The sequence below is a fragment of the Carcharhinus amblyrhynchos genome, chromosome 12 (genome assembly GCF_965287045.1).
Source record: "Carcharhinus amblyrhynchos chromosome 12, sCarAmb.v2.hapA, whole genome shotgun sequence".
Taxonomy (NCBI): Eukaryota; Metazoa; Chordata; class Chondrichthyes; order Carcharhiniformes; family Carcharhinidae; genus Carcharhinus; species Carcharhinus amblyrhynchos.
Genome location: NC_137335.1, coordinates 56,681,343 through 56,707,322, shown reverse-complemented (window position 1 = coordinate 56,707,322; position 25,980 = coordinate 56,681,343). Strand labels below are relative to the sequence as shown.

The window sequence follows — 25,980 nt, the reverse complement described above, 5'->3', positions numbered from 1 at the left end:
CGCAAATACCCCCAACCTTGGTGATGGGGGCAATGAATGCATCAGTGCAAGAGACATAACTGAAGATTTTCCATCATCCTCAGCCCTTAGCGCTGAGTGGAAGGTCCTTTTTGGCCTCCTCCTAAGGTACCCAATATCATAAGAACATAAGAAATAGGAGCAGGAGTAGGCCATCCAGCCCTTCAAGCCTGCCCCGCCATTCAATAAGATCATGGCTGATCTGTCGCTGCTCAGTTCCACTTTCCCGCCCTCTCCACATAACCCTTAATCCCCTCTCCTATCAAAAACCCATCAACCCGCATCTTAAAAATATTTAGCGAGGCAGCCTCCACCACTTCAACGGGCAGAGAATTCCAGAGATTCACCACCCTTTGAGTGAAGAAGTTCCTCCTCAACTCCGTTCTAAACCGCCCCCCTTTTATCTTGAGGCTGTGCCCCCTAGTCCTACTGTCTTTTTTGAGCGGGAAGAGTCTTTCCACCTCTATCCTATCCATCCCATTCATCATCTTATACGTCTCAATGAGATCTCCCCTCATTCTTCTAAACTCTAACGAGTACAAGCCCAGTTTATTCAGCCTCTCCTCATAGCTCAACCCCCTCAACTCCGGTATCAGCCTAGTAAACCTCCTCTGCACTCCCTCCAAGGATATCATGGATGCCAATCTTCATCCAATCCGATGTGAAGTCAAGAAATGTTTGAAGGCATGGGATTGTGCAACATGCATTGGCCTTGATAACATTCAGGCAATGGTACTGAAGAGATGTGCTCCAGAACTAGCTGTGCCCCTGGCTAAGCTGTTCCAGTAGAGCTACAACACTAACCTCCACCTGGCAACGTAAAAAATTGTGCAGGTATGCGTTGTCTGCAAAAAGCAATACAAATCTAAACTGATTAAATACTGCCCTATCAATTTACTCTCAATCATCATCAAACTGATGGCAATTGTCAATGACAGTGCTGTCAAGTGGCACTTACACATTAATGACCCGATGTTCACTTTGGGCTCTGCCAGACCCATTTAGTTCCTGACCTCATTACAACTTTGATGCAAACATGGAAATAGATCTGAACTCCAGAGGTGAGATGAGAGTGACTGACATCAAGGCATCATTTGACTGAATGTGGCATCAAGGAGCCCCACAAAACTGGAATCAATGGGAATTGTGGGAACTCTGGCTTGGTTGGAGTCATACCTGGCACAAAGAAAGATAGTTGTAGTTGTTGGGAGGTCGGTCATCTTAGTCTCAAGACATTGCTGCAAGAGTGTCCTTGGCTCACTGGGGTCAATACAGTAACAGTTCACAATGGAATTTTTTTAAGCAGTGCAGCTAGATAAAATTCAATGTTCAGTCAAAACAACAGCTATGAATATGATGCACAAGAAAAATCCTGGGGGGGGAAGTGTCGAAGTCTATAGATCATAAAGTCACAGATTATATAATTGATCACTAATCAAAGCACAGTCACATCTAGGTTTAAATCAAGGTCTACAAAGTATGATTCATTGCAGGTTGACTTAAAAAGTAAAGGCTAAATAAAAATAAAGTTATGAAAAATTAGTGATTGCTGCCATCGGCCTACACCATCCAGAGCAAAGCAGCCCACTTGATTGGCGCCACATCCACATCCTGAAATACTTAGCCTCCGCCACCAATGCACAGTGGCAGCTACAGCAGCTCACCAAAGCTCCTTTGATAGCACCTACCAAACCTGCAACCTCTACCACCTGTCAGATCAAAAGCAGTAGATAAACGGCAACACCTTCAGTAGCTCTGAAGAAGAGAGATATTGACTTGAAATGCTATCTCTGTTTTTCTCTCTCCACAGATGCTGCCAGACCTGCTGTATTTTTATAGCATTTTCTGTCTTTATTTCAGATTCCCACTGTCTTCAAGTTACACACCATCCTTACTTGGACGATATTGCTTTTCCTTCACTGTTGCTGGATCAAAATCTTGTAACTCCCTTCTAGTAAACAGCATTGTGGGTTTACCTACACCACGTGTGAATGAGCCATGTTCAGTAAAGGAGACACAAGTTCAGCTTCTTCATAAACTACCTTTATTTCTTTGATCCAACTCCAAATACAATTCTCCTCCACCACCCAGTGCCACCTGTGGCCACTTTTATATATCAGTGACTCCTATTGAATAATCAACATCAAATTAAGTCTTATTTGGAAGCTCTGTTAACACATTCCTAACAACATGGACTGCAGTGGTTCAAAATTATGGCTCCGTACCACCTTCCCAGAGGCAGTTGGGGATGGGCAACAAATGCTGACCAGCCAGCAATACCCATATTCCATAGGAAGAAAATATATTGCAGGGATTCAGAGGGACAGAACAGGGTCTGCACATAATAAACATGTGTGGAGGAACAAATGCATCAGAAGTTTTGAAGTGAAGTATAGATGTTAGGGAACAAATCTTGCACCCAGTGCAGGGTGACTGAAAAGAGTGGCTCAAATTGTGGCACATGGAGCAGGGAAGAAGTAGGTTAGAACCACAGAACATTACAGCACAGAAACAGGCTTTTTGGCCCTTCTTGGCTGTGCTGAAGCATTTTTCTGCCTAGTCTCACTGACCTGCACCTGGACCATATCCTTCCACACCCCTCTCAGCCATGTACTTGTCCAGGTCTTTTTTTTTAAATGTTAAAAGTGAGCCTGCATTTACCACTTCATCTGGCAGCTCATACCACACTCCCACCACTCTGAAGAAACCGCCCCTAATATTCCTTTTAAACTTTTCCCCCTTCATCCTTAACCGATGTCCTCTAGTTTTTTTTCTCCCCTAGCCTCAGTAGAAAAAGCCTGCTTGCATTCACTTTATCTATACCCATCAAAATCTTATACAGCCCTATCAAGTCTCCCCTCATTCTTCTACGCTCCAGGGAATAAAGTCCTAACCTATTCAACCTTTCTCTGTAACTCAGTTTCTCAAGTCCCGACAACATTCTTGTAAACCTTCTCTGCCCTCTTTCAACCTTATTAATGACCTTCCTGTAATTAGGTGACCAAAACTGCACACAATTTTGGTATCGAATGACTGGGGTGTGATTGGATGTCCTTGAAATAGGGAGAGCAAGACTATAAATTAATTTTAAGGGCAAAACAAAAACCTTAGTCAATTCTCTGAAACAGGACGGAGATGGTGGCCACTGTGGATCTTGGGGTGGAATTCTCCTCTTTGAGACCATGAGTAGTGGCGGATGGCTCTGGTGGCACTTGTCCTGCTGGCCAGAGTGACGGGTTCCTGTGCCAGATTTAGCACATGGAATCTTGTTAATTATTCACAGGCTGGTTTTCAACTTTTGAGTCCCACCCCCCACCATACCTACCACAGCAGGGTTGGGAGAATTCCGTCCTGTGTGTGCATGAGAATGTAGGTTGCAGCATTATGGTTGTTCTGCCATTCCTCAGTGGAAACATAGAAATGAGTTTTGGAGAAGTCCAGTCATGAGGCAGTAAAAGGAGAGATGAGGGTATAGGTAGGTGATGTGGGGATGAAAGAACATCTTGATGATGGATCAAGTATAAAGAAAGAACACTTCAGCCTAGGACCAACGTTCTAGGGTTCCTTGCTCTGGAGTTGGCTTGAGTTATCAGCTGGCAAGAGGTATAGTTAAGAGCAGAGATGCTTTGCTGTTTGCAGGAGCCAAAGACGAAGTGTGTGGCTTGCTCGTCCCACCACTGGGGAACGTGCAGCCAGGGGGGGGGCTCTGTCAAAATTGGCAGGACTGGAAGATCCCACCAGTGGGAAGAGTGGGAAAATTCTACCCAATGTGATTTGCCAATATTATGCTACGGGCAACTTTAAGCTCATTAAATTCTTAATGTCAGGCAGGCAATTGGATACTGTGGCATCAGCAGGGAAGAAAATGGGAAGGTAAAACTGAGCACCATTTAAAAATATTGAACCCTTTGCTGGTGGATAACATTGGCAAAAAGGAGCATATTAATGATGGAAGTGGGAGCCAAGGAATGAACCATAACAAAGTTTTATGTTGCAGGAGGAACAAGTGCTTTTGGCATTTTGGGAAGAAAACCTCATTGGAAGGTTTTGATCAGAGAATGATGAGGGAGTTGGCATCATATTTCTGAGGGAATAAAAGCTCTAGGACTTAAGCAAGGAAACAAATGTTAGCATGGGGAGTTATTTGAACAAGGTCAATAGAGGATTGAGGTGTGGTGATTATGGGATAGACAGAGGAAGGCAAGAAGCTGGAATGATGATGACATTGTTTCTGGCTTATTCATGATTTGACTATCATAATTGTGTTGTTGCGTTGTAATATAAATAAGCTCTACTGCCACAGTCTGAATTACATGGCCCATTAATTATGTCCTATGAAATGTTTAGTGCAACATTTCAGTTTGAAAATACATACTTCTATTTAGTTGTAGAAGTCGGCTGAATCTATTTTTTTGATTCAGTTATTGATGGGCTCATATCTATTACAATAGAAATGTATTGCTGAAATAAGAAACATGCTGAAGTTTTCCATCTTGTGTTCATCGGGCAGGATCTCCTCCCACAAATACACGGCGTATTTTACAGCGGCAGAAAAATGAGTTTTTCCAGCATTCTCTGTTTGTTTCAGATTCCAGCATCTGCAGTATTTTGCTTATAAGAAGCATAGTATTCTTACTTTTATATAGCACATTAGTGAGACCACATCTAAAATATTGTGTGCGGTTTTGGCCTCTTCATTTAAGAAAGGATGTTGGAGGCAGTTCAGAGGACTGAGTGGGTTGTCTTATGAGGATAGGTCAGAAGGGCTAAGCTTATTTCCACTGGACTTTAGAAGAGTGAGGAATGACTTGACTCAAGTATGTAAGATGCTGACAAGGTATTGACAGGGTAGACATGGAAATGATGTTCCGTCTTGTGGCTAAGCCCCGAACTAGGGGGTACGTTTTTAAAATTAGTGGTTGCTCTTATTGGACTGAGATGAGAATTTTTTTCTCCCAAGAGGGTTGGATGGCTTTGAAACTCTGCCTCAGAACGTGGTTGAAGCAGGATTATTGATAGTTTTTAAGGCAGAGGTAGAATATATTCTTGCTGGGTAAGGGAATCAAAGTTTATCGGGGTAGATGGAAATGAGGAACTCGGTGCAAGCAGATCAGCCACCATCTTATTGAATGACAGAGCAGGCGCGAGGGGCTGAACATCCTACTCACTGCTCCTATTCCTTATGCTCTTAAATTTCGAGTATCTTGCTATGTTGTATTGAATTACACATAATATTGCAGAAATGCCATTTATTCCTGCCTACGACAGGAATCCATTTCAAAACAATAAAATAGTAATTTGCTATTTATGTAAAAAACATCTAACTTGTATTTTTAGGCGTATTGCATGGCATGGGAATTCTGTGTAAATAGGAAATAATTTTGTACATATATATCTGTACTTGGATTAAATGTGCATTTAATTTGGTTTGTTGTTGTGTTGCATTGTTGCTTCCTGTGTAACAAGAAGCATAATTATATTCTGACGCAGTGTTCTGACATCAATAACTTGTGTGGTTGTTAAAATGATTTGCCAAATTTCATACATAATCTATCTGCAAATTCATTGTATGAATTGAGCTGTTAATTATCCTTCCCATCACTCATGACCATGAATTTATGATTGATATAACTTTTTCAATTAAAACATGATAAATGACCTCTCACCAGTTTGTGGTTTCTTTTGATGAATGGGATAGAATTACTGCCCCATAGTAGCTAGTTTGGGCAGAGGGTTCCCAATTAAAAATCTGGAATTAAAAACTTAATGATGATCATGAAACCATTGTTGTAAAAACCCATCTGGTTCACTAATGTTCTTTAGGGAAGGAAGTCTGCTATCCTTAGATAGTCTGACCTACATGCGATTTTTAAATCCATAGCAAAGACCCTTAAATGCCCTCTGAAATGGAGGGAATTATGAATTGGCAATAAATACTGGCCCAGCCAGTGATATCCACATCCTGTGAATGAATAAAAATGTATGACCAGGCGTTGGGATGGAAGTTGCTTGCTAGAAGCTGCAGACAGTTTTTCCTAGGGTGAGGATGGATGATGAGGGAGAGGAGGGATTTTGCCTCTGGGGCCCTTAATCCCAGAGGATTATAGCCACATAAATGCCTCTTAAGCTCTTGATACGTCTGACCTTCCCCAACAAAAGGTGACACAGGGCTCTAGCTAGTTCTCTATCTGATGGCAAAGATGCCCATTGCCTGGATTAAACTCCATCTATGGTGATGTTAGGATGTTGAAGAGGACCTAGGTAGAAATTTAAAAATACTGTTCAATCTATAAATCTTTTGATTTAATTTTATTACTCCATTTGGCTTGATATCAATCCTGACATTTAATTGTCACAATAGACAAGGCTATAATCAACCCTGATAAATTGAGCCCTATATTTAACGAAGTGTCAAGAATGTTTTGCAAATTGCTGCAGCTACTTTTACGTAGTTTCCCCAAGTAATTTCCCTGAAACACTGTAATTTAAGTGAATTTCAACACAACTGAAAGGTGATTAAAAACCACAGCCTGGAAGTCTTGCATACAGCAAATAATTAGACAAATTGAACATCATCCCACGTACTAGTCTGACACTTTTATCCTGATGGTAAGGTCTGGGATTTACATAAGAACATAAGAAATAGGAGCAGGAGTAGGCCATCTAGCCCTTCGAGCCTGCCCCACCATTCAATAAGATCATAGCTGATCTGAAGTGGATCAGTTCCACTTTCCTGCTTTCTCCCCACAACCCTGAATTCCCCTGTCCATCAGAAACCTATCTGCCCGTGACTCAAATATATTTAACGAGGCAGCCTCCACCACTTCAACAGGCAGAGAATTCCAGAGATTCACCACCCTTTGAGTGAAGAAGTTCCTCCTCAACTCTGATCTAAGCTGGCCGCCCCCCCCCACCCCCGTTATCTTGAGGCTGTGCCCTCTAGTCCTTTCTAAGCAGGAAGAATCTCTCTACCTCTACCCTACCCATCCCCTTCATTATCTTATAAGATCCCCCCTCATCCTCTAAACTCCAACGATTTATTCAAGATGTAATAGTAATTCATGGATCGAGAGATATGCGATTGTACAAAAGGTTTCACTTATTACCAGTGCTACTGATTTTACTGTTCTCAGGGAGCAAAAGGACAGAATTATGCGATTTGAACAGAAAAATGAATTGAAATTGTTAATTCAGTCATTAACAAAAATGATTCTAAATTGATCTAGTCACAGATTGCAGGGGCACTTAATGCAAAAATTAAACAGATGTCCCCATCAAGAATGATATTATTGAACATTTTAATCTGATTAAATCAGATAGGTCTAATGTCACTTAATTCCAACAAACAATCCCAGTTAACGTTCAATTAGCTCCTTTTCTAAGAAAGCATATTTAGTTTCACCAGTAATTAATTATTTCAGTGTAGAAATGTTGCAATAAAAATGATGGATTAAACAGTATTTCGATTCAGGAAAATGAATTTCCAAATTTATGTGAATAGAATAGTAAAATATTTACAGTTAAAGTTTGTGTTCTTGCTTACTTACTTTAATTAAAACTCTTATGATTCCCTTTAGGGAGTTTGATGTTGGACTACACCGTTGGCTGGTAAGGTAAAGTACAACATTTTTAATTTACTTTTTTCAAGTTGATAAACCATGGCTGGAATTCTGTGGCCGTTCACATCCTGCCACCACTGCCAGCAGGAAATGAGAAATTGGTGCTCACCCAAGTCCCCATTCACTGCAGCGGGAATGGAGATTCACAGCTGCAAGTGAGGCCAGATTCTCTAGCCCCATGTTTGCGTGACTGCACTTGTCTCTTGGAACCAGAGAATTCAAGATTCCCGATGTCAGCCATTTTACTACAATTTCATCTGACACAATATGATGCTGAAACAATTCCTAATAAATGACAGTAATTAACTCAAAAGTATACTTCTCAGTCAGTTGCTTGGTAAACAATGCATTGGAGCCCTTAGGGTAGCATGTTGGAAGCAATTCTTCATTAAGTAAGGTGATTAATTAAATGCAATTTTGTAGACTATGTAAATATATTTTCACTATTTTTATGAATAAGTTTTGATGTGAGCATTTATTTCTTTAATTTGCAAACTTGCTTGCCAAGAAGTTTTCCCTGATGTATGCTCTTAGGGCAGGCCAGTGACCACAGTTCACACTGCACTTCACTGGGATTAAATTGACTAGAGTCCATTGGTTTACATTGACCTGTTATGACAGCACATTCCTGCAGGGTTGCATGTTGATACTTTGGCCTGTGTTTCAGTACTGATGTTGTCTTTTTCTGTTGAGATATTTGTCAGCTGATTTCCTGTAATCCAGAAAGATGGGTTTTATTTGAAGTCCTAAGTTTGTCCTTGCAAAAGGAATACAAGGTTTGCAGCAATTGAATTTCTGACCTTTATCTGAGAATTCCTGATGGAAAACTAGATTGTTTAACTTATCTATATTGTATGCAAGTTCTCACACTGATGAAAATTACATTTTCAACACCAAGATTGAGTGCTAATTTGTTTACATTATTGAGAATTTAGCTTCTCATGTTAAGATTCTTTCTGCCCTTTTATCTCTATTTCTTCCGTGGATTACATTTGCTCTGTGCCCAAGAAGGTAAGTGGGTAAGCTGCTCTCAAATTGTGACCAATAGTACTCTTGAATAATGAATAGGAGGAATTCAAGAGTGCCTTCTTGAAGACTCTTTATTCAATTTGCTCTCCTTTCTGCAGAGGACCACTTCCATTTAGCATCCCCAAACAGCAGCTTTGCTGATAACTTTAACGCATGAACTAAGGAAGCCAAGCCTTCCTTGCATTTATCATATATTGATACTACAATCAATTTTGTTAAAGTAACAATGTCAATAACTTGCAATTTTATCACCCTCCCACCACCCACTCCCATCACCAGCCAGGCTTTCTTTGTACTTTTCATGTACTCCGTTTGAACCACCTGCTTGAGGCAATATGCCAGAAACCAGCTCTGCCAAGCTGATTTCTAATTAAAATTTCTGCCCTGCTTTATCTTAACTCACACAGGGTCCACAGGCTGAGACAAAAGTTCCATTTTCCTGAACAAAATATGGAAAAAGTGCAAAAAGATGTAGCTGCAGCCTGATCTGCTGGAGCAAGGAGGGGCATTCCTTGCTGCTTATCCTCAAAGCTACCACTGTCCTGAATTTTTTTTCGTAGTGCTTTCAGTCTCTGAAGGTCATGCAGGACTTGATTGAACATGTGGCCACTAAGGAATCAGAGCATGAACCAACATCATTCGTTAACAGAAAATGTTACCATATCACTGTCCTATCAGTTACAGAAACACCATAATACATCACCAGGTCTACACACAATACCCATAAAGCTACCATCAGAAACTCAGCCATCCCCTGACCTTCAACTTTAGGAGGAGCACTTGATTAAACTGCTCATGGAGGTTCATTTGTCTGAATCACTTTGGATGTAGGATGGAAAGTGGGAGGGCTGCTTGCAGTATTTTCCAGATATAGATCCGTAATTCTACCATGCCTTTGGTGATGGTTTTGAAGACAAGAACGCTGGCACAATTGTTCAGGGAAGTGTCAGGGGTTTCCTGTCAGGTGGGCTGGGGTGGGGAGTGCCGCTGCCATGTGGAGAGATAATCTAATGAAACCTGTCAACTTTCCAGCAGCCTTCATCCCAAGAATCAGTTGGAAGAACCTTCTCTGAACTAATTTTAATGCAATTAAAGCCTTTCTTAAGTAAGGGGATCAAAACGATACACAGTACTCCAGATGTAATCTCAGCTATGTCCTGTAAAACTGAATACAACTTTCCTACTTTATACTCAATTACCCCATGCAATTAACACTAACATTCTATTTGCTTTCTGAGCCACTTGCTGCACCCGCATATCAATGTTTTGTGTCCCAAGACACCCAGATACCTCAGAACTGCAGAGCTCTGCAGTCTCTCTCCATTTAAATGCAGGTCAAGTATCCTTTATCTATAAATCTAAAAACCAACATATCCAAAAACTACATTTTTTTGAACTTCATTGATCCTTAGTGCAGGAATCTAGTTGTTTTGTCCACACTTGCAATTTATATGGTGAAAGTGTCAAAAAGAAACTTGTTACGGATACCCTGTATTTATTATTCAGTGATACATCTTACTTTTCTAGCCATTTTCTTTACTTTAGCCATTGTAATATAAGTTTACTTGCAGCATCTGAAATTCAAAATGCAATTGGTGATGAGGATGTTGGATAAAGAATACGTGACCTGTAGCATATTACTTCTTTATTCTTCCTGTCACAAGTTCATATTTTCCCATATTACTCCCATTTTCTATACTCCATTTGCCAAATATTTGCCCACTCACTTAATGGATCTGATTTCTCTGCAGATCTTTATGTCCTCTAGACAACTTAATTTCCTGTCTATCTTTGTGTCATTAACAAATTTAGCTAATGTACCTTCAGCCCCTTCACCCAAAGCATACATATAGATTGCAAGTAGTTGATGTCCTAGCACTGAGCCCTCCACTAGTAACAGCTTGTCAACCCATTTATCCCTATTCTTTCCTTCCTATTAGCTAACCAATCCTCTATGCCTTTTTAGAAAGCCAAGTGCGTGACATCTATAGGTTGCTCTTCACCCATGTTGCATGTTTCTTTCTTAAAGTATTCTAATAAAATGCAGTTTCAAAACTGGCCAGCACAATCTGCCAGCCCTCTGGACATGGGACCATCCTTAATAGAGACTTAATTGGTTACCACTGTGCCTGTGGGTTCTGACACCCATTGAAATATGGTCACCTCTGCTTTTGGCCCCATTGGTGGGGTCTCGGGGGTCCTCAGTGTCAAGTAAATTATGCTCGTCTGCTGCATATCATACAGCATTCCATTACAAACAATCTGCATGCAGAGGAAGAAAAGCAGCAGTCCTCATCAGTTATCCTTGTCAGGGGGAAGATGGTGAAACAGCAGAGAAAGGAGAGTCCTATTGGAACTTGGCAGCAGAGAGATATTTGGCATCTGCTCGCAGCTCAGTGTTTCCACTGATATACTCCCTGAAGACTTTACAAGGAGGCACTCTGTGTAACTATCCTGGACACATTTTAACTCACAGTGCCAAGGACCCAGGTTTAATCCTCGCCTTAGTGCAAACTCCACAAAGACAGACTTTCTTCCTGTTTTGCATAGGTATTTGCCAGGTGCTTTGGTTTTCTCCCATGGTCCAAAGATGCAGATTGTGTAAATTGGCTATATTAAATTGCTCCTCAGTTTGTATGTGAGTATAAGTGTGGCTATCCTTGATGTGGTGAAATGCCCCTGAAGCCAGAAGCTCCTGGCAGCAGACTAGTGACCTAACCCAGCAATAATTAGCTACAAAACAAACAAACATCTGACTTATGCACCGTCCGGGTGCAGAAAGATTGAGAGAGAGAAACATTTAGGCAACTTCTATGATCAATGATATTCTAGCCTAATAAACCACACTTCAAACCAAAGTCCCAAAAGCTCTTGTGTATATTTTCAGTTTTCACACAGCTGCTAAACTTATGGTGTTTTTCATTAAAAAATGGTTCCTAACTCCAATAATTTGCTCCCTGATTAGCCTGAACTGGTGGAAGCCTGCTGTTCCCTTTGGATCCTCAGATGCTTGTGACCATGACCTCTGGGCGCTTTTGCCTGTAAATACCTGTTTGCGGGCTGCTGTACCTTGGCTCCTGCTGGCCAGACCAGACTGATCTAGCTGACTTGCTGCAATCATGGTAGGAGCTGTGGACATGAAGGAGTGGCAGCAATATGCAAAAGTGCTGATTTCTTGAGAGAGCCCAACACTGCTCTCTGGCAAGAGAAGATTGTAGAAAATTGTGGGTTTAATTCCTGCTCCAGAGACATGAGCACATAATCTAGGTTGATACTTAGTGCGTTACTGAGGATGTGTTGCATTGTCAGAAGTCCCATCATTTGGATGAGATGTTAAACTGATCTCTTTTCCCCTCAAGTGGATTGTAGGGGAATATTTTGAGGAAGAGCAGGGAGCATTTCATAGTGTCCTGGAAAAAATTATCTCAATCACTACCATTAAAACATGCCATCTAGTTATTCATCCCATTGCTGTCTGTGAGACTTTGCTGTGTGCAAATTGACTGCCATGTTTTCCTACATTCAATAGTTTCTCCATTTAAAAAGTACTTTGGCTGACTGTGAAGCATTTTGAAATGTGTTGAAGCCATTAAAGGGGCTTAATAAATGCAAATTCCTTCTTTGTATGAGAGGAAAGAAAATGAAGTGTTCAATGAGCAAAAGGCGTGCTGTTAATGTGTCCTCGTGATTATAAATTGAAGAATGTGATGGATTTTATAATGTAACCAACTGGCATTATTAATCATTTTAGTACTTTAATGAAAATCTACTTCCAAGCTACCAGTACAATTACTTTTAAGTCATTCAAATTTATGAAACCCAACAAAGTTTCAATCATATAGTTGGAGGACAGAGCCATGATGGTTAGCTTTTGACTGTTGCTGCTGCTGGACAATGGTACTGTTGTGCAAAAGTTATGGAAGAATATGGAATAACATTTGTGATGTAAAATCCTTATTCCATAATTTCTGATTTCTTTTGTGATGTTTAATGATTTTATGCACATCTCCATGAAGATCCGGGCAAATGACCTGAAGTTTTCTCTATTCAATTTACACCTCTGACTTTGCAGAGGGCAAAGTCAGCATCCACCTTTCCTGCGGTGTGTCAACAATGGAACATAAGAGCAAATATAAAACAAGCAAAATGTTATTATCATAAGAAATAGGAGCAGGAGTAGGGCATTTAGCATCTTCAGCCTGCTCCGCCATTCAAGAAGAGGATAAGCTGATTTGTTTGTATTTTGAATTCCAAATTCCCACCTACCCCTGAAAACCTTTGATTCCCTTGCCTATTGGGAATTTATCTACCTCCAACTTAAAACTATTCAATAACCCCGCCTTCACGGCCTTCTGAGGCAGTGAGTTCCAAAGTCACACAACCATCTGAGAGAAGAAAAATTCTCTTCATCTCTACGCTAAAAGAGCAACCCCTAATTTTAGAACAGTGCACCCCAGTTCTGGGCTCACTCACAAGAATTATAGAATCACTACAGTGCAGAAGGAGGCCATTTGGTCCATTGAGACTGCACCATCTCTTTGACAGTATCTTACCCTATCCCATAACCCTAATTGTTTACCATGGTTCATCTGACTAACCTAGACATTTGGGACACTAAGGGCCAATCACCTAACCTGCACATCTTCGGACTGTGGGAGGAAACCGGAGCACCCAGAGGAAACCCACATAGACACAGAGAGAACATGCAAACTCTGCACAGACAGTATCCCAAGGTTGGAACTGAATCTGGGTCCCTGGCATTGTGAGGCAGCAGTGCTAGTCACTGCCACATCTTTTCCATGTCCTCCTTGACAAGATCATTCAGGATCTTGTATGTTTTTCAATCATGTCATTCCCTCACTATTCTAAGCTCTAGTGAAAATAAGCCCAGTCTGTCCAATCTTTTCTCAAAACACAAACTGCTCATTCCAGGTGTCAATCTTATACACTCCCTCTGAACCACCTCCAATGCATTTACACTCCTCCTTAAATAGGGAGGACAGAACTGCACAATCATCCAAAATGTGGTTTCACCAGTGCCTGTTTAACTGAAGCATAACATCCTTACTTTTATGTTCCATTCCTCTCACAATAAAAGATAACATTCCATTAGCTTTTTTAATTACTTGCTGCACTTGCATACTAATTTTTTTGTGACTCATGCGCAAGAATGTCTAGTCCCTCTGCACCTCAGAATTCTGCAGTCATTTCCATTTAAGTAACACTCTGCCTTTTTATTCTTCCTGGAAAAGTGAACAGCCTCCCTATTTGGTGTCCCATCACAATGGGGTAATAGTGAGTAAACTGCTGTCTCTTTTGATTGAGATTCATTCTGAGCCTCCTGCCTATGCTATGCCTCTTTCTCTTCCATCATAAAGCAGAACTTGGATATGCACAATAGCAAGACAATTCCAGCTGCTTCGTCCTCCTGTGTATATCGGGAGGATGATGGGGAGAGCTCCGGAACACTTTCAGATTCTCCAGAGACTGACAGCACTATTGTTATGTGGAGCGTAAAACTGGAATAAGTTAGACATGAGCCAAATTTCTTGCAAAGTAGTACTAATGCACTCACTATTGTAGTTATGCTGAGAAATTCCAGAAATTTCGAGGCGGTGTTTTATTTGTAGGCAGCACCAAATATTATTTAATGGTGAGTACATTAATTGTTCAAAATGAAATGTTAGTTTTAAGCTGCTTTTTTAATGTTTGTAGTGTCTAGTATTAATTGTTAATATATGTTGATTCCCTGTAATGAAAAACTGAACATAGTTAAATTAAATTGCAATCAAAGAGAAACTATCCAACTTAATTTAGGAAGTAAGGTTACTCCTTAGCAATTTCCTTAAATGTTCAGTTTGTAAAACATCCCAAATATTGCTGCTATATGCCCTGGTCAGTTCCACTCTAAATGACAATGTTTTGTTTTAATTCTTCGTAGCACGGTATTAGTATTCAAAGTTATTAAAACAAAGTTACTTTCTACTGTTAAGAACAGTTTTATGTTTAATTTCCTGGATCATTTCTGCTGAAATATAAAACCTCAAATCCTCTGCTGCTTATTTGCCTAGCCCCATACCCATGCAAATTTCCTTCGTTTACAGCTGTGACACATTTGCATACTGAGTTATACCCATTTGTAGTGATTTTATTTGATAGAAATATGGAGCCACGGATGTGCTATAATGACTGGGGAGGTGATATTCTAGTGGTATTACCACTAGACTATTAATCCAGTAACTCAGCTAATGTTTTGGGGACCTGTCTTCGAATCCCACCATGGCAGATGGTGGAATTTGAATTCAGTAAAAATATATCTGGTGTTAACAATAAAATAATCACCATGAAATCATTGTCAATTGTCAGAAATTGTCACTGATGTCCTCTAGAGAAGGAAGTCTGCCATTCTTACCCGGCCTGACCTACATGTGACTCCAGAGCCACAACAATGTGGTTGACTCACAACTGCCTTCTGCCAACCAGGGATGGACAATAAATGCTGGCCAGCCAGCAATGCCCATATCCCATGAATGAGTTAAAAAAATCCTTTGGAAATATTATGTGTGCAATATAAGTGGTCAAAATTGAATAATACGTACTAGAATGTTAGCTATCTTGATTTTATTTCTTTGATTTATCTGAGAGAAATTATATGAAGTTTCACATTCTTGGAAATGCTTTTTGTGACACTGTCTTCTGGTAACAAATTTGCTAGTCAGCTTAACATAACCTACTGATTTAGTTATGATTATTAATATCACTCCCAGACTAATTGACTTATAACAAATAATTGATTTTTATATAGTGTTTTATCATATAAGGTAAAGACCATTCTTCATCAGCAACATTCTACAAACAGTTACTCCTTTTGGTTGAGTGGTAAGGACAAAGTTGACCAACATATTAGAAGAATTTCTACCCCTTTTCAAATATTACCATCAAATATTTGTTAGGTTGTGTTTCATCTGAAGGATAACACCACTGATGATATGGTGTAGCACTCCCTCAGTAGTACGTCAGTCAGCAACAACTTGAATTTATATGACTCGTTTAACAAAGTTAAAGGACTCAAGTCACTTCACTTATCAAACAAAATTTGACACCAGGCTACAAACAGAGGTACTGTGGCATTGAGAACATCCTTGGTCAAAGAGGTTGGTGTTTAGGAGCATAATAAAGGAAGAATTCAATGCGGGGTGTCTAGGAATACATTTCAGAACTTAGGGCCTCAACATGGTTGCCTGTGGTGGAACAATTATAATCAGGGATAGAGAAGAGGCCAAAATGGGAGAACATAGGCATCTTTGAGGGTTGTAGAGCTGGTAGAAGTGAGAAAGGTGAGGGAGTTACAAGGGTATGATGTGAGACCAAAACTGATTTGAAAACAAGGATGTGAATTTTAAAATGAGGCTCTGCTTCACCTTGTGGTAGGGTAGCAAGCAGAGGAATGATGTGCGAACAGAACCTGATGTGATGCTGCTGAGGTGGCAGTTGGTAGACTGACCAGTGGTATGAACATGTAGTCAGGAAGTCCTCGTGAATCAAGGTTGTGATTAGCCTGATTGGGATAGATTATCACTCAATTCTGATGTGAAACTAGAAAATAAACATTCTAATGTTCTACCTCTTGCGTAATTTTTTCTTGAGTTGAGAATTATGCTAACACGGCCAAGGTAACAGTTAATTTAATCACTACCCCAATTGTGTAAAACATTGATTAAAATCACTATAATGTGAAAACTTTATCTCAAAGTTTGAGAGCAATAATTATGTCCATTTGAGTATCGTCCTATATACTTGCAGGAATTTTCTACTTGATTAAACTTTTGGTTGATTTAGTTTACAAATGCTAATATAATTTAAATAAATTGTGAAGTTAGTGTACCTTTAAGAGTTTTTTTTTAAATCATGATCTCTGCTGCTGTTACAGTCAGTGTTTCTCAGCTCACAGCCATAGCTAATGCCATTATGTTGCTGGGCTGACTACTTAAGTGGTTTAAATGGGGTTGCTTGTGTTTACTCTGGGATTAGTTTTATGATCCTGCATGTTAAGAAGACAGTCATGTGTTTTTGGATAGGTTTTTTTTCCCAGCAACTTTAAGGTTTCATTTTCAGTTTGGAGCTGCAGGTTTGAGTTTTTAGTTTTGGAAGGGGCAGCAAGCTAAAGAGAAGTGTTTTCGCCCTCTACCTGTTGTTTTGAAAATTCTGCTGGTTAGCTGAAAACAAGAACTTGTTTTCTTGAAGGGTGAAAATCTGCTGTTGTTGGGGGCTGAACCAAAGTCTCTCTGGTGTTTTGGGAAGCTGTCTTGTCTTCAAACTGTTTAGAGTGAATCCAGAGAAGTGCAGACTTTACCCAAAGGATTCAATTTCCATTATCACGTGAGCCTTAGTCCATGCCGTGTTGAACCTGTTTGAAGAGTTGTTTATGGGGGTTGGTTTGATGGGGACATTAAGGGTTATACATTATCGTGGGTGTTTTATCTTTGTTTGCAATCATTAGAATTTATTGCTAATTTTTTCCATACATGTTAACTATATTCTTAAATAAACTTTGTTTGATAAAAGTTCCGTAGTGGGTCTTTTGAGTCACACCTTAAGTGGAACATATCATGCTTACCCTAGCCAAATTCAAGATGCACAACTTATGATTCTGGCAGGCTTCATAAAATACTTTGAAGTTCTAACCTGAACCATAACAAAATAAACATATTACTTTCACTGTTCCTTTAGCTACCGACTGTCACTTCAAGAAACATAACGGGTACTTTAAGCATAAGCATATGCCTGTGGCAAATTAGGGCACGTCATTCCAGTATAGCGAGTTATCTTTGATTCAGCTAAAAATATAAAAATGTTGGTGTTGGCAGAATATCAATGTATGTTGCTGATTTAAGCATAAATATTTTCCTAGTTCATCTATTTTGATGATCAGTGTGGTGTATCAGTTCATTCATCCTATTTCTTCAGAACACACATTCTTATCTGCAAAAGTATAGGGAAAGGATAGACTCAAAACAAATCTGCATTGGAGCCTTAATGTCAAAATATTAAAATTAATATGATAGAGAAAAAAGTAAGTCTTCATTTTAACAACATCTTGTGTCTCTGGGCCTTTTCTACCAGTGCAACTTCAAATAAAATTCTAACAATATGAAGTCAACCTTTTTGTTTCTCTAATCATGCAATCTGATCACTGCATTCCTGCAAAAGGTTTCTTTTTACCTAAAATTTTTTCTTCCAGCTAAGTTTCCAATTTCTAAACACGAAATTAAATGAAATTTTAAAAATGTATTTCACAATAATATGCTAAATGTCTTCATTAATTGTTTGTTGTATCCATTAATGTCTTCATTAATATTTTAATGAAAGGCTTTGTAAACCCAGGACTTGTACCTGATGATTTTACCCAGAAGTGTGATTTTTATGAACTGTGGATTGTGCAGTACATTAGCACCATTCAGTCCATTGTACCGATGGAATATTTTCTTTATTTCCTGGTGGTGAATTTTGAAAAAGCAATGAAGACAAATTTTTAAAAACTTTCTTAAGATGAAATATATGTAGCTTCTGAAGAAAAGTCAGGGATGGTATCTTCACGTGTATTTTGAGAAAGGTTGGGATATAATGGCAATGTAGTGAATATAAAATGTTGGTAATTTTGGCCTTGTGCTGTATAAACTTCAGAAACAGTGTCTGCAATCAGAAGCCATATAAAAGGGTGAGAGTCCCTCTTGCATCTTTTAAAATTTAAATTTTCCAAAATACATGTACTAAATTTTGATATATCTCATTTTTTCACCTACTTTGAACATGAGGCCATAAGATATAGGAGCAGGAGAAGACCAACAACCAGTCAAGCCTGTTCCATAATTCAGTATGATTGATCTTCAGCTCTAACTCTATTTTTCCATGTGCTTCTCCTATCCCCTGATTACCACAGCGCAAAAAATATTTCTATCTCTTCTCAAAATGCGAAATGATCAGCCTGTTATGGCTTCTTGTTCCAGATTCCCCAGCCCAGGGAAACAATGGCTTAGTATCTACCGTGTCAAACCCCACCATAATCTGGAATGTTTTGATGAGATCATCTTTCATCTTTCTAAACTCCAGAGAACAGAAACATGGGAAAATAGAACTGGAGTTTAAACATTGCCTCTTTAAAGCTCCTCCTAAGACTTGCTCTCAGACTTCCTATAAAGTTACTTAGAATATGTGACTACATAATGGATTCCAAAGAGGCACAGGAGTGGGTTGATCAGCCCCTCAAGTCTGTTTTTGCTATTCTGTTTGATTGTGGCTGATCTGTTACTCATCTATGTACCCGCCTTTTGCTCAATTTATTATTTGAAACAAATACATGTGCTTTTCTCTATCCTTGCCCAATAAAGTCTATCAACTTGAGTATCGAATTTAATTTACCCAGTCCCCACAGAGTGGGGCAGACTGTTTAGTTGTTGAACTCTGGAGTAATCTCTGTATATACAGCTCCCAAGGACAAATATATTGGGTGGAATTGCATGACTGCTCAAGGGTAGCTCAGAGCTGTTTGATGAGATGGAGTGTACACGATTAGGACCCTGCTGACTTCCCACCTCCCCCCGTTTAAGGCTTATGGCTGGATGGGTGAAGGATGGCCTCCCAGCTTGGAGACCTATTGACACCCTTAATTAGCTACTTAGAGCCTCTGTGCCCAATCAAGGGTCCTGACATCAGGAAGAGGATAGGGTGAGAGTGCTGCAACAGGGAGATACCACCTGCCCTTGCTGTCAAAACTCCTCCTGGGCTCCCACTGACAATCCTCTTCCTACAATCCCCATCGTACCCATATTCACCTCCATCTAGGGCTCCATATGGCCGATCCTTTCCACAGCCTGTGCGTACTGTCAGTGGTCACTACTTCTTGTCCTGTTGAAGAGTAGCCAGTCTCTGGCTGGCAGATCATTGGGGTGAGATTTCTGTCTATTGGAGCCTAATTGAGTGGGAGGCCTAACACTATCCTGGTAAATACTGGATTACCTGCTAATTGCATTAGAGAGAAGCACCGCAGAATTCCCACTGGTTTTGTAACCAATAGCCAAAATTCCCATTGCACATATTAAGTTACACCCTTAGTTTTAAAAAGGCAAGCCCAGATCCTGAAGAAGTTCACCTTTACACACAAATGAAGATAAAAATTTCAATGTTTAAATGTAGAGAAGTGGCAGACAGCAGAATAGACTCAGACTAATACAACCCATTATCATCTGGTGATATGAGGTGATGCATTTTGGTGAAAAGAACAATGAGAACCAATATACAATGAGAGGTAAAATTCTTAAAGGGAGCAGGAGCAGAGAGACTTGGGTGTTTGTGTGCATAGATCAATAAAACTGACAGGACAGGTAGAACAATTAATAAAGCATATAATATCCTGGGCTTCATTAATAGGGAAATAGAATACAAGAGCAAGGAGGTTATGCTGAACTTATACAAAACGCTAGTTAGATCTCAGCTGGAATATTTGTGTACGGTCTGGGCGCTACACAACAGGAAGGATGTGAATATGTTTGTGAAAGTGCAGAAGAGGTCTACAGGATTAGTTCTAGAGATGAGAAACTTTAGTTATGAGGATAAATTGGAGAGATTGGGACTCTTCTCCATGGAGAGAAGAAGGCTAAGAGGAGATTTGATAGAAATGTTCAAAATCACGTGGACGCTGGTTGGATCGGGAGAACCTATTCCCACTTATATAAGGATTAAGGACAAGAGGTCACAGATATAAAGTGATTTGTAAAAGAAACAAATGCAATCTGAGTAAAAAGGTTTTTTTCATGAAACGAGTACTTCAGGTCTGGAATGCACTACCTGCAAGTTTGCTGGAGTCAGGTTCAACTGAGGCATTCAAGAGAGCATTAGACAATTAGTTGAATAGAAATAATGTGCTGACATTCAGAGAAAAGTCAGGGGAATGGCACTAAGTGATTATGCTCATTTGGAGAGTCAGTGCAGATACAATGGACCAAGTGGTGTCTCTCTGTTCCATAACAATTCTGTGATCTCTAGTAATAATCAGCATGACCTAGAAATTTGAATTGGTAGTTTTTCATGTAATTTGTAATCCATCAGGATGTGACATTTGTAAACTATAGCGTGTTACTGCTGTTTTCGTATGGTCTGTGCAATAGAAGTTTGCAATGCAACGGTGGATTATTTTTCGTAAAGACTGATTTAAATTGTAACGTACCTAAAAATGCGCTTTCAGAATCAATTCTAATTAATCCCAAACCTGCTTAATGTGCATCATTTATATGGTTTCTATTGTATGGTGTTTTCAAAGTTGCTATGTTAAATACTGCACATGCTGACACTTTTGTTTGCAGCCAAGCTCATAAAATTTCCCTGCTCTCTGTAATTGCACTAATGGGAGACTGCTGAAGACAAAAATGCATGGTACAAAAACACCTACTGAACCAAAGAAAATGTGTTGCAGGAATCCTTGTCAACCTCCCTTTTTGTCTTGTCTCCTGGATAGATAATATGGAGTAATCCCTTATGCTTTAGAGTGTTTTCCTCTTGGCAAGTAGTGCTAGTTTGCTTGGTTTATCAGTTCCTCAGGATGCTTGTTTCAATGGTGCTAAATATCTATGCTCGAGCAAAATTTACTGATTGTTTATCCAGCATATTAAGGATGTTTTTGTTATCTTTTTCTTTGTTGCTGCATCAAGTTATTTTGCTTTTTTTACATCTGCTAATACAGATTTTTTAAACCTCCTCATAAAATATAGAAAACATAGCTTTAAAAAAACTGCTCTCCATTGTGATAAAGATTGATAGTTTAAACGTGTTTTTTTTTCCCCATCGGATGCCGTCCAGTCAAGAAAAGGATCTGGAAATTGTGTGACCAGAGGTTGTGGCTGGTACAGATAGAATTGCACCTCTTGCATATTTCTCTTGGGACTGCACATGCATGACAATCACTCTTTCTTTTTAAGCAGAAATATCATTAAGTATGCATGGAGCATGCTAATGAAGACTGTGTGAAGCTAGGTTTCTCTTTCCAGTGTCTGGGCACAGATTTTAATTGGCAGTGCTCTGCTCATCATAATCATGTTGGGGAAAATACTTAAGGTACTTGAAAATGCTTGAACTTAAAGGGACAAAAAAACGGGGTGGAATGGGGGTAATCCTTTTCGGATTTATGTTTTCATTTTCCAAGTAATGTTTTGCAGCCAGCAGCCCATCTCTTTCTATTGACTTAGCAACAGGATTATCACGTGGCTAGCCAATGTCACTGATGGATTTTCCAGGGCTCCTTGCTGACAGTTGGCATGTCTGTGATTGTAACTTTGGGTGCCCATTGGCCTGTCACGAATGCCAATTCTAGATATGAAAGTCTTTCATTGATGGGATGCCATACATGCAGCATCTGTCTGTGTAATTGTTGCCTGGATTCATATATCTGGGTGTTCATGTTGAAATGCAGCAATTGTGATGTTTTGATTTGATTTTTATTATTGTCACATATTATTATAGTGAAAAGTATTGTTTATTGCGCACTATACAGACAAAGCATACCGTACATAGAGAAGGAAAGGAGAGAGTGGAGAATGTAGTGTTACAGTCCTAGCTAGGATGTAGAGAAAGATCAACTTAATGTGAGGTAGATTCATTCAAAGGTTTGATAGCAGCAGGGAAGAAACTGTTTTTGAGTCGGCTGATACGTGATCTCAGACTATTGTATCTTTTTCCCAACGGAAGGAGGTGGAAGAGAGTATATCTGGGGTGTGTGTGGTCCTTAATTATGCTGGCTGCTTTTCTGAGGTAGCAGGAAATGTGGACAGAGTCAATGGATGGGAGGCTGGGTTGAGTGATGGACTGGGCTTCGTTCACGACTGTTTGTAGTTTCTTGCGGTCTTGGGCGGAGCGGAAGACATACCATGCTGTGATACAATCAGAAAGAATGCTGTCTATGATGCATCTGTAGAAGTTGGTAAGAGTTGTAGCAGGCATGCCAAATTTCCTTTGTTTCCTGAGAAAGTAGAGGCATTGGTGGGCTTTCTTAACTATAGTGTCGGCATGGGGAGACCAGGACAAGTTGTTGGTGATCTAAAAACCAGTTGTTGGACACCTAAAAACCAGTTAAACCAGTGACTCCTATATTTGCCCTTCAATGGCATGGCAAAAGGCATGGGTTCCAATGCTAGCTTCTCAAGGGGGTCTTCCTCCTTTCTCTCAGCTCTGATTTCATTTTAATCTTGTGGTACCAACAAGTTAGAGGGAGTCCTAAGAAAGGGCTGCTTAGTCCAGCAGTGCACTCTTCTCACACTGCCTCAGACCGCACCAGTGCAGATTTTTTTTACTTCTGATTTATGATTGCACCATTACTTGAAAGTGCAAGATGTGGTTCTCCACTGTTACCTTGAGACCAGCTCCAAATCTTCCTCTCTCAAAGTTATCTGAAACCCCATGATGTGGAGATTTCACATGTCCCCCACACCTTTATTATGTTTTCCCAAATAGAGGCTGCAGGTGCCTCCCATAATCATTACCATCCTATCCATAGACTAGTAGAGAGTCGGACAAGTCTGCCATTGAGAAAATTGCAACTGTTTTCATGCCAGTGGGATTCTGACTTTTGGCTCCTGGCCGCCACAAAACAGGCTGTGGACAGGATGAGAAATTTCCACCCTGCGTTACTGGGAGAGGCCATTCAGCCTCAATGCCTATAACAAAGCTGGTGATTTATTTCTCATGGCTCCATTTTTCCTACTTTTTTTATATTTTTACTTTTTTTTTATCCTCTTTTAATTGACATTTGCTGCAGTGTGAAATTTGAAGTATGATCTTTCGACTGCTATATAGCAATGCCTGTGGGATTGTTTCATGCTCCATTCCATGGGAAAACTGGGAGGATTGACAACTCTACCTTGCTTATAATGAGCAATTAAAGAGGTATGGGACTTCGCGAAATGCCAGCAGTCAATGTGCATGAAACTTTGGAAATACTATAACGTACAATACATCTCCCATGTAATGTATAACCACCACACCTTGGTGCCCTCCCTTTAGGTGTGCCTTTTTTTTGTGCATATATCCGATCTTGTAGGTAGAGCATACAGCAAGAGGTCTGGTTGCCAGTTCCTGCCAGCCATGCTGTCCTCTGGGGAGGATACAGTGTCAAACAGGGCAATCATCCATTCACCCATTTCGTATGTCAACACCATAACTTCAAGTGGTTTGAGTGCTGCACCACTCCATTGCTAGCGTACAGATTCAGTAACAAGCAGCAATGGTTTAGGGAGTGTGTTCCAGACTATAAATGAGTCAAATTGCAGGAACGGCAGATGCAAAGAAAACCTAGATTTAGAAAAGTGATGAACTTTGCAGTGAGGAGGAGTCATGGAAGGGAATTTAGAAAAGGGTAAGTGACTAAACTGCATTGGTACCCCTGGTGTCTCTGAAAGGGATGATTGTGAGTTTTCTATACTTGGCATGAAAACTTCTAGCGCCAACTCAGAGTGGAAAGAATTAGTTCAGGTGGTGAAAATATTAGAGCAGCATCCATTAAGATTTTAAGAATGTAATCAAAAACTTCGTAGAAAAAGTTGATCACAGAGTTCATGTCATACAGGCCCAATCAGTTTTACCAATATTTATTTTAGATGCAATGCCCTTATTTTCTCATTATTTCTTATTCTGGCAGCTTCAGTATAAATTAGGTCTTGTTGTGCTAAGCTTATCTTTAAATAAAAATTGTTTCTAAATTTTAAGCATCACTGCGAGTCATTAGAGACTGTAAAGTTATCTTGAATCCATTGATTTTTGTTTGAAGCTTTATTCCAAGTACCTCGTATAACAATACAAGATAATGGAAATGTAGGCTTTAGTTAAATTACTGTAATAATTGCACATACCAGATTTTGGTCAACTGTATTTGATGCAGGATGCATAAATGATTCAGTCAGTTAAATCGTTTCCTTTCACAATGAAAAGAGAAAACAGTGGAAAATCTGAGCAGGTCTGACAGCATCAGTGAAGAGAGAGCAGAGCTAACATTTCGAGCCTGGATGACCTTTGGCAGAGCTGAAAACAATAAAAAATAGGATGAGATTTATACAGTTAGGCTGGAGGGGGAATTGCCAAAGACAAAGTCATAGACAAAAAAAAACAAAGGGAATGCGGAGTGATCACGGCTAAGAAGGGTGCTGAAACAGCCATTAAAAGATCAGGATGTGTAAATGGCAGAACAAAGGTAAGCGGTGTGTCGAAGGACAGCCTGAGACATGGAACAGATGGCCCTAGATGGGTGGGGGGTGGGGAGACTCTTTTTGTGGAAAAAAGATGGAAAGCGGCATTTTAAAAAAAGTGGAGAAATGAAACCATGAAAGAAATGTAAATTAAAAAAGGATGGAATGAAATGAAGTAAAATAAATGGAAATGGGGTGAAGGTAGAGGAAAGAGTTTGTTCTCGGAAGTTGTTGAACTCAATGTTAAATCCAGAAGGCTGTAAAGTGCCTAATTGGAAGATCAGGTGCTTTTCCTCCAGTTTGCGTTGGTCTTTACTGGAACATTGTAACATGCCAAGGATGGACACCTGGATGGGAGAGCAGGATGATGTGTTGAAATGGCAAGCGACAGGAGGGCCTGGGTCCTGCTTGTGGATGGATCGAATGTGTTCTGTAAAACGGTCATCTGATCTGCGTTTGGTCACTCGTACAATAGACAACATTGGAGCAGTGAATGTAATAGACCTCATTAAGGGAAGCACTGTTTCACCTGAAAAGAATGTTTAGGCCCTTGGTGGTGAGCAGGGAGGAGGTAAAGGGACAGTGTTGCACCTTCTGTGATTGCTTGGGAAGTTGCCACGGGCAGGGAGTGAGATGATGGGTGTGATGGAGGATTGGATCAGGGTAATCAAGATGGAAGGTCCCTGAGGAATGCTGACAAGGGGAGTGAGGGGAAGATGTGTTCAGTGGTGGCATCATGCTGGAGATGGCGGAGGATGATCTTTTAAATGTGGAGGCTGGTGGGGTGAAAAGTGTGGATAAGAGGGACTCTATCCTGCTTCTCGGAGGGAGGGTAGAGGGTGAGAGCAGTGGCCCATGAGATGGTTCAGACACAACTGAGAGCCCTGTCAACTACAGCGGATAGGAAACCATGATTAAGGAAGAAAGAAGAATATCAGCAGCACCATTTTGGAAAGTGGCATCATCAGAACAGATGCAATAGTGGCAAAGGAACTGAGTTTGGGACAGAGTCTTTACAAGATATGGGGTGTGAAGAGTCTTAGTAAAGGTAGCTCTGGGCTTATAATGGATAGTAGTGGACAATCTAT

The 25,980-nt window shown here is 40.1% G+C and overlaps 1 protein-coding gene across 5 annotated transcripts in view; it reads left to right on the top strand.

Moving 5' to 3' along the window:
• Positions 1–25,980, top strand: part of hhat (hedgehog acyltransferase) — a 200,380-nt gene that overhangs the window by 43,019 nt on the left and 131,381 nt on the right. For all 5 annotated transcript variants that reach the window (XM_080200573.1, XM_080200570.1, XM_080200574.1 and 2 more), the window contains one exon: positions 7,596–7,631. In XM_080200573.1, coding sequence (XP_080056699.1) covers positions 7,596–7,631 — 36 coding nt within the window. The remainder of the gene's footprint in view (positions 1–7,595; positions 7,632–25,980) is intronic.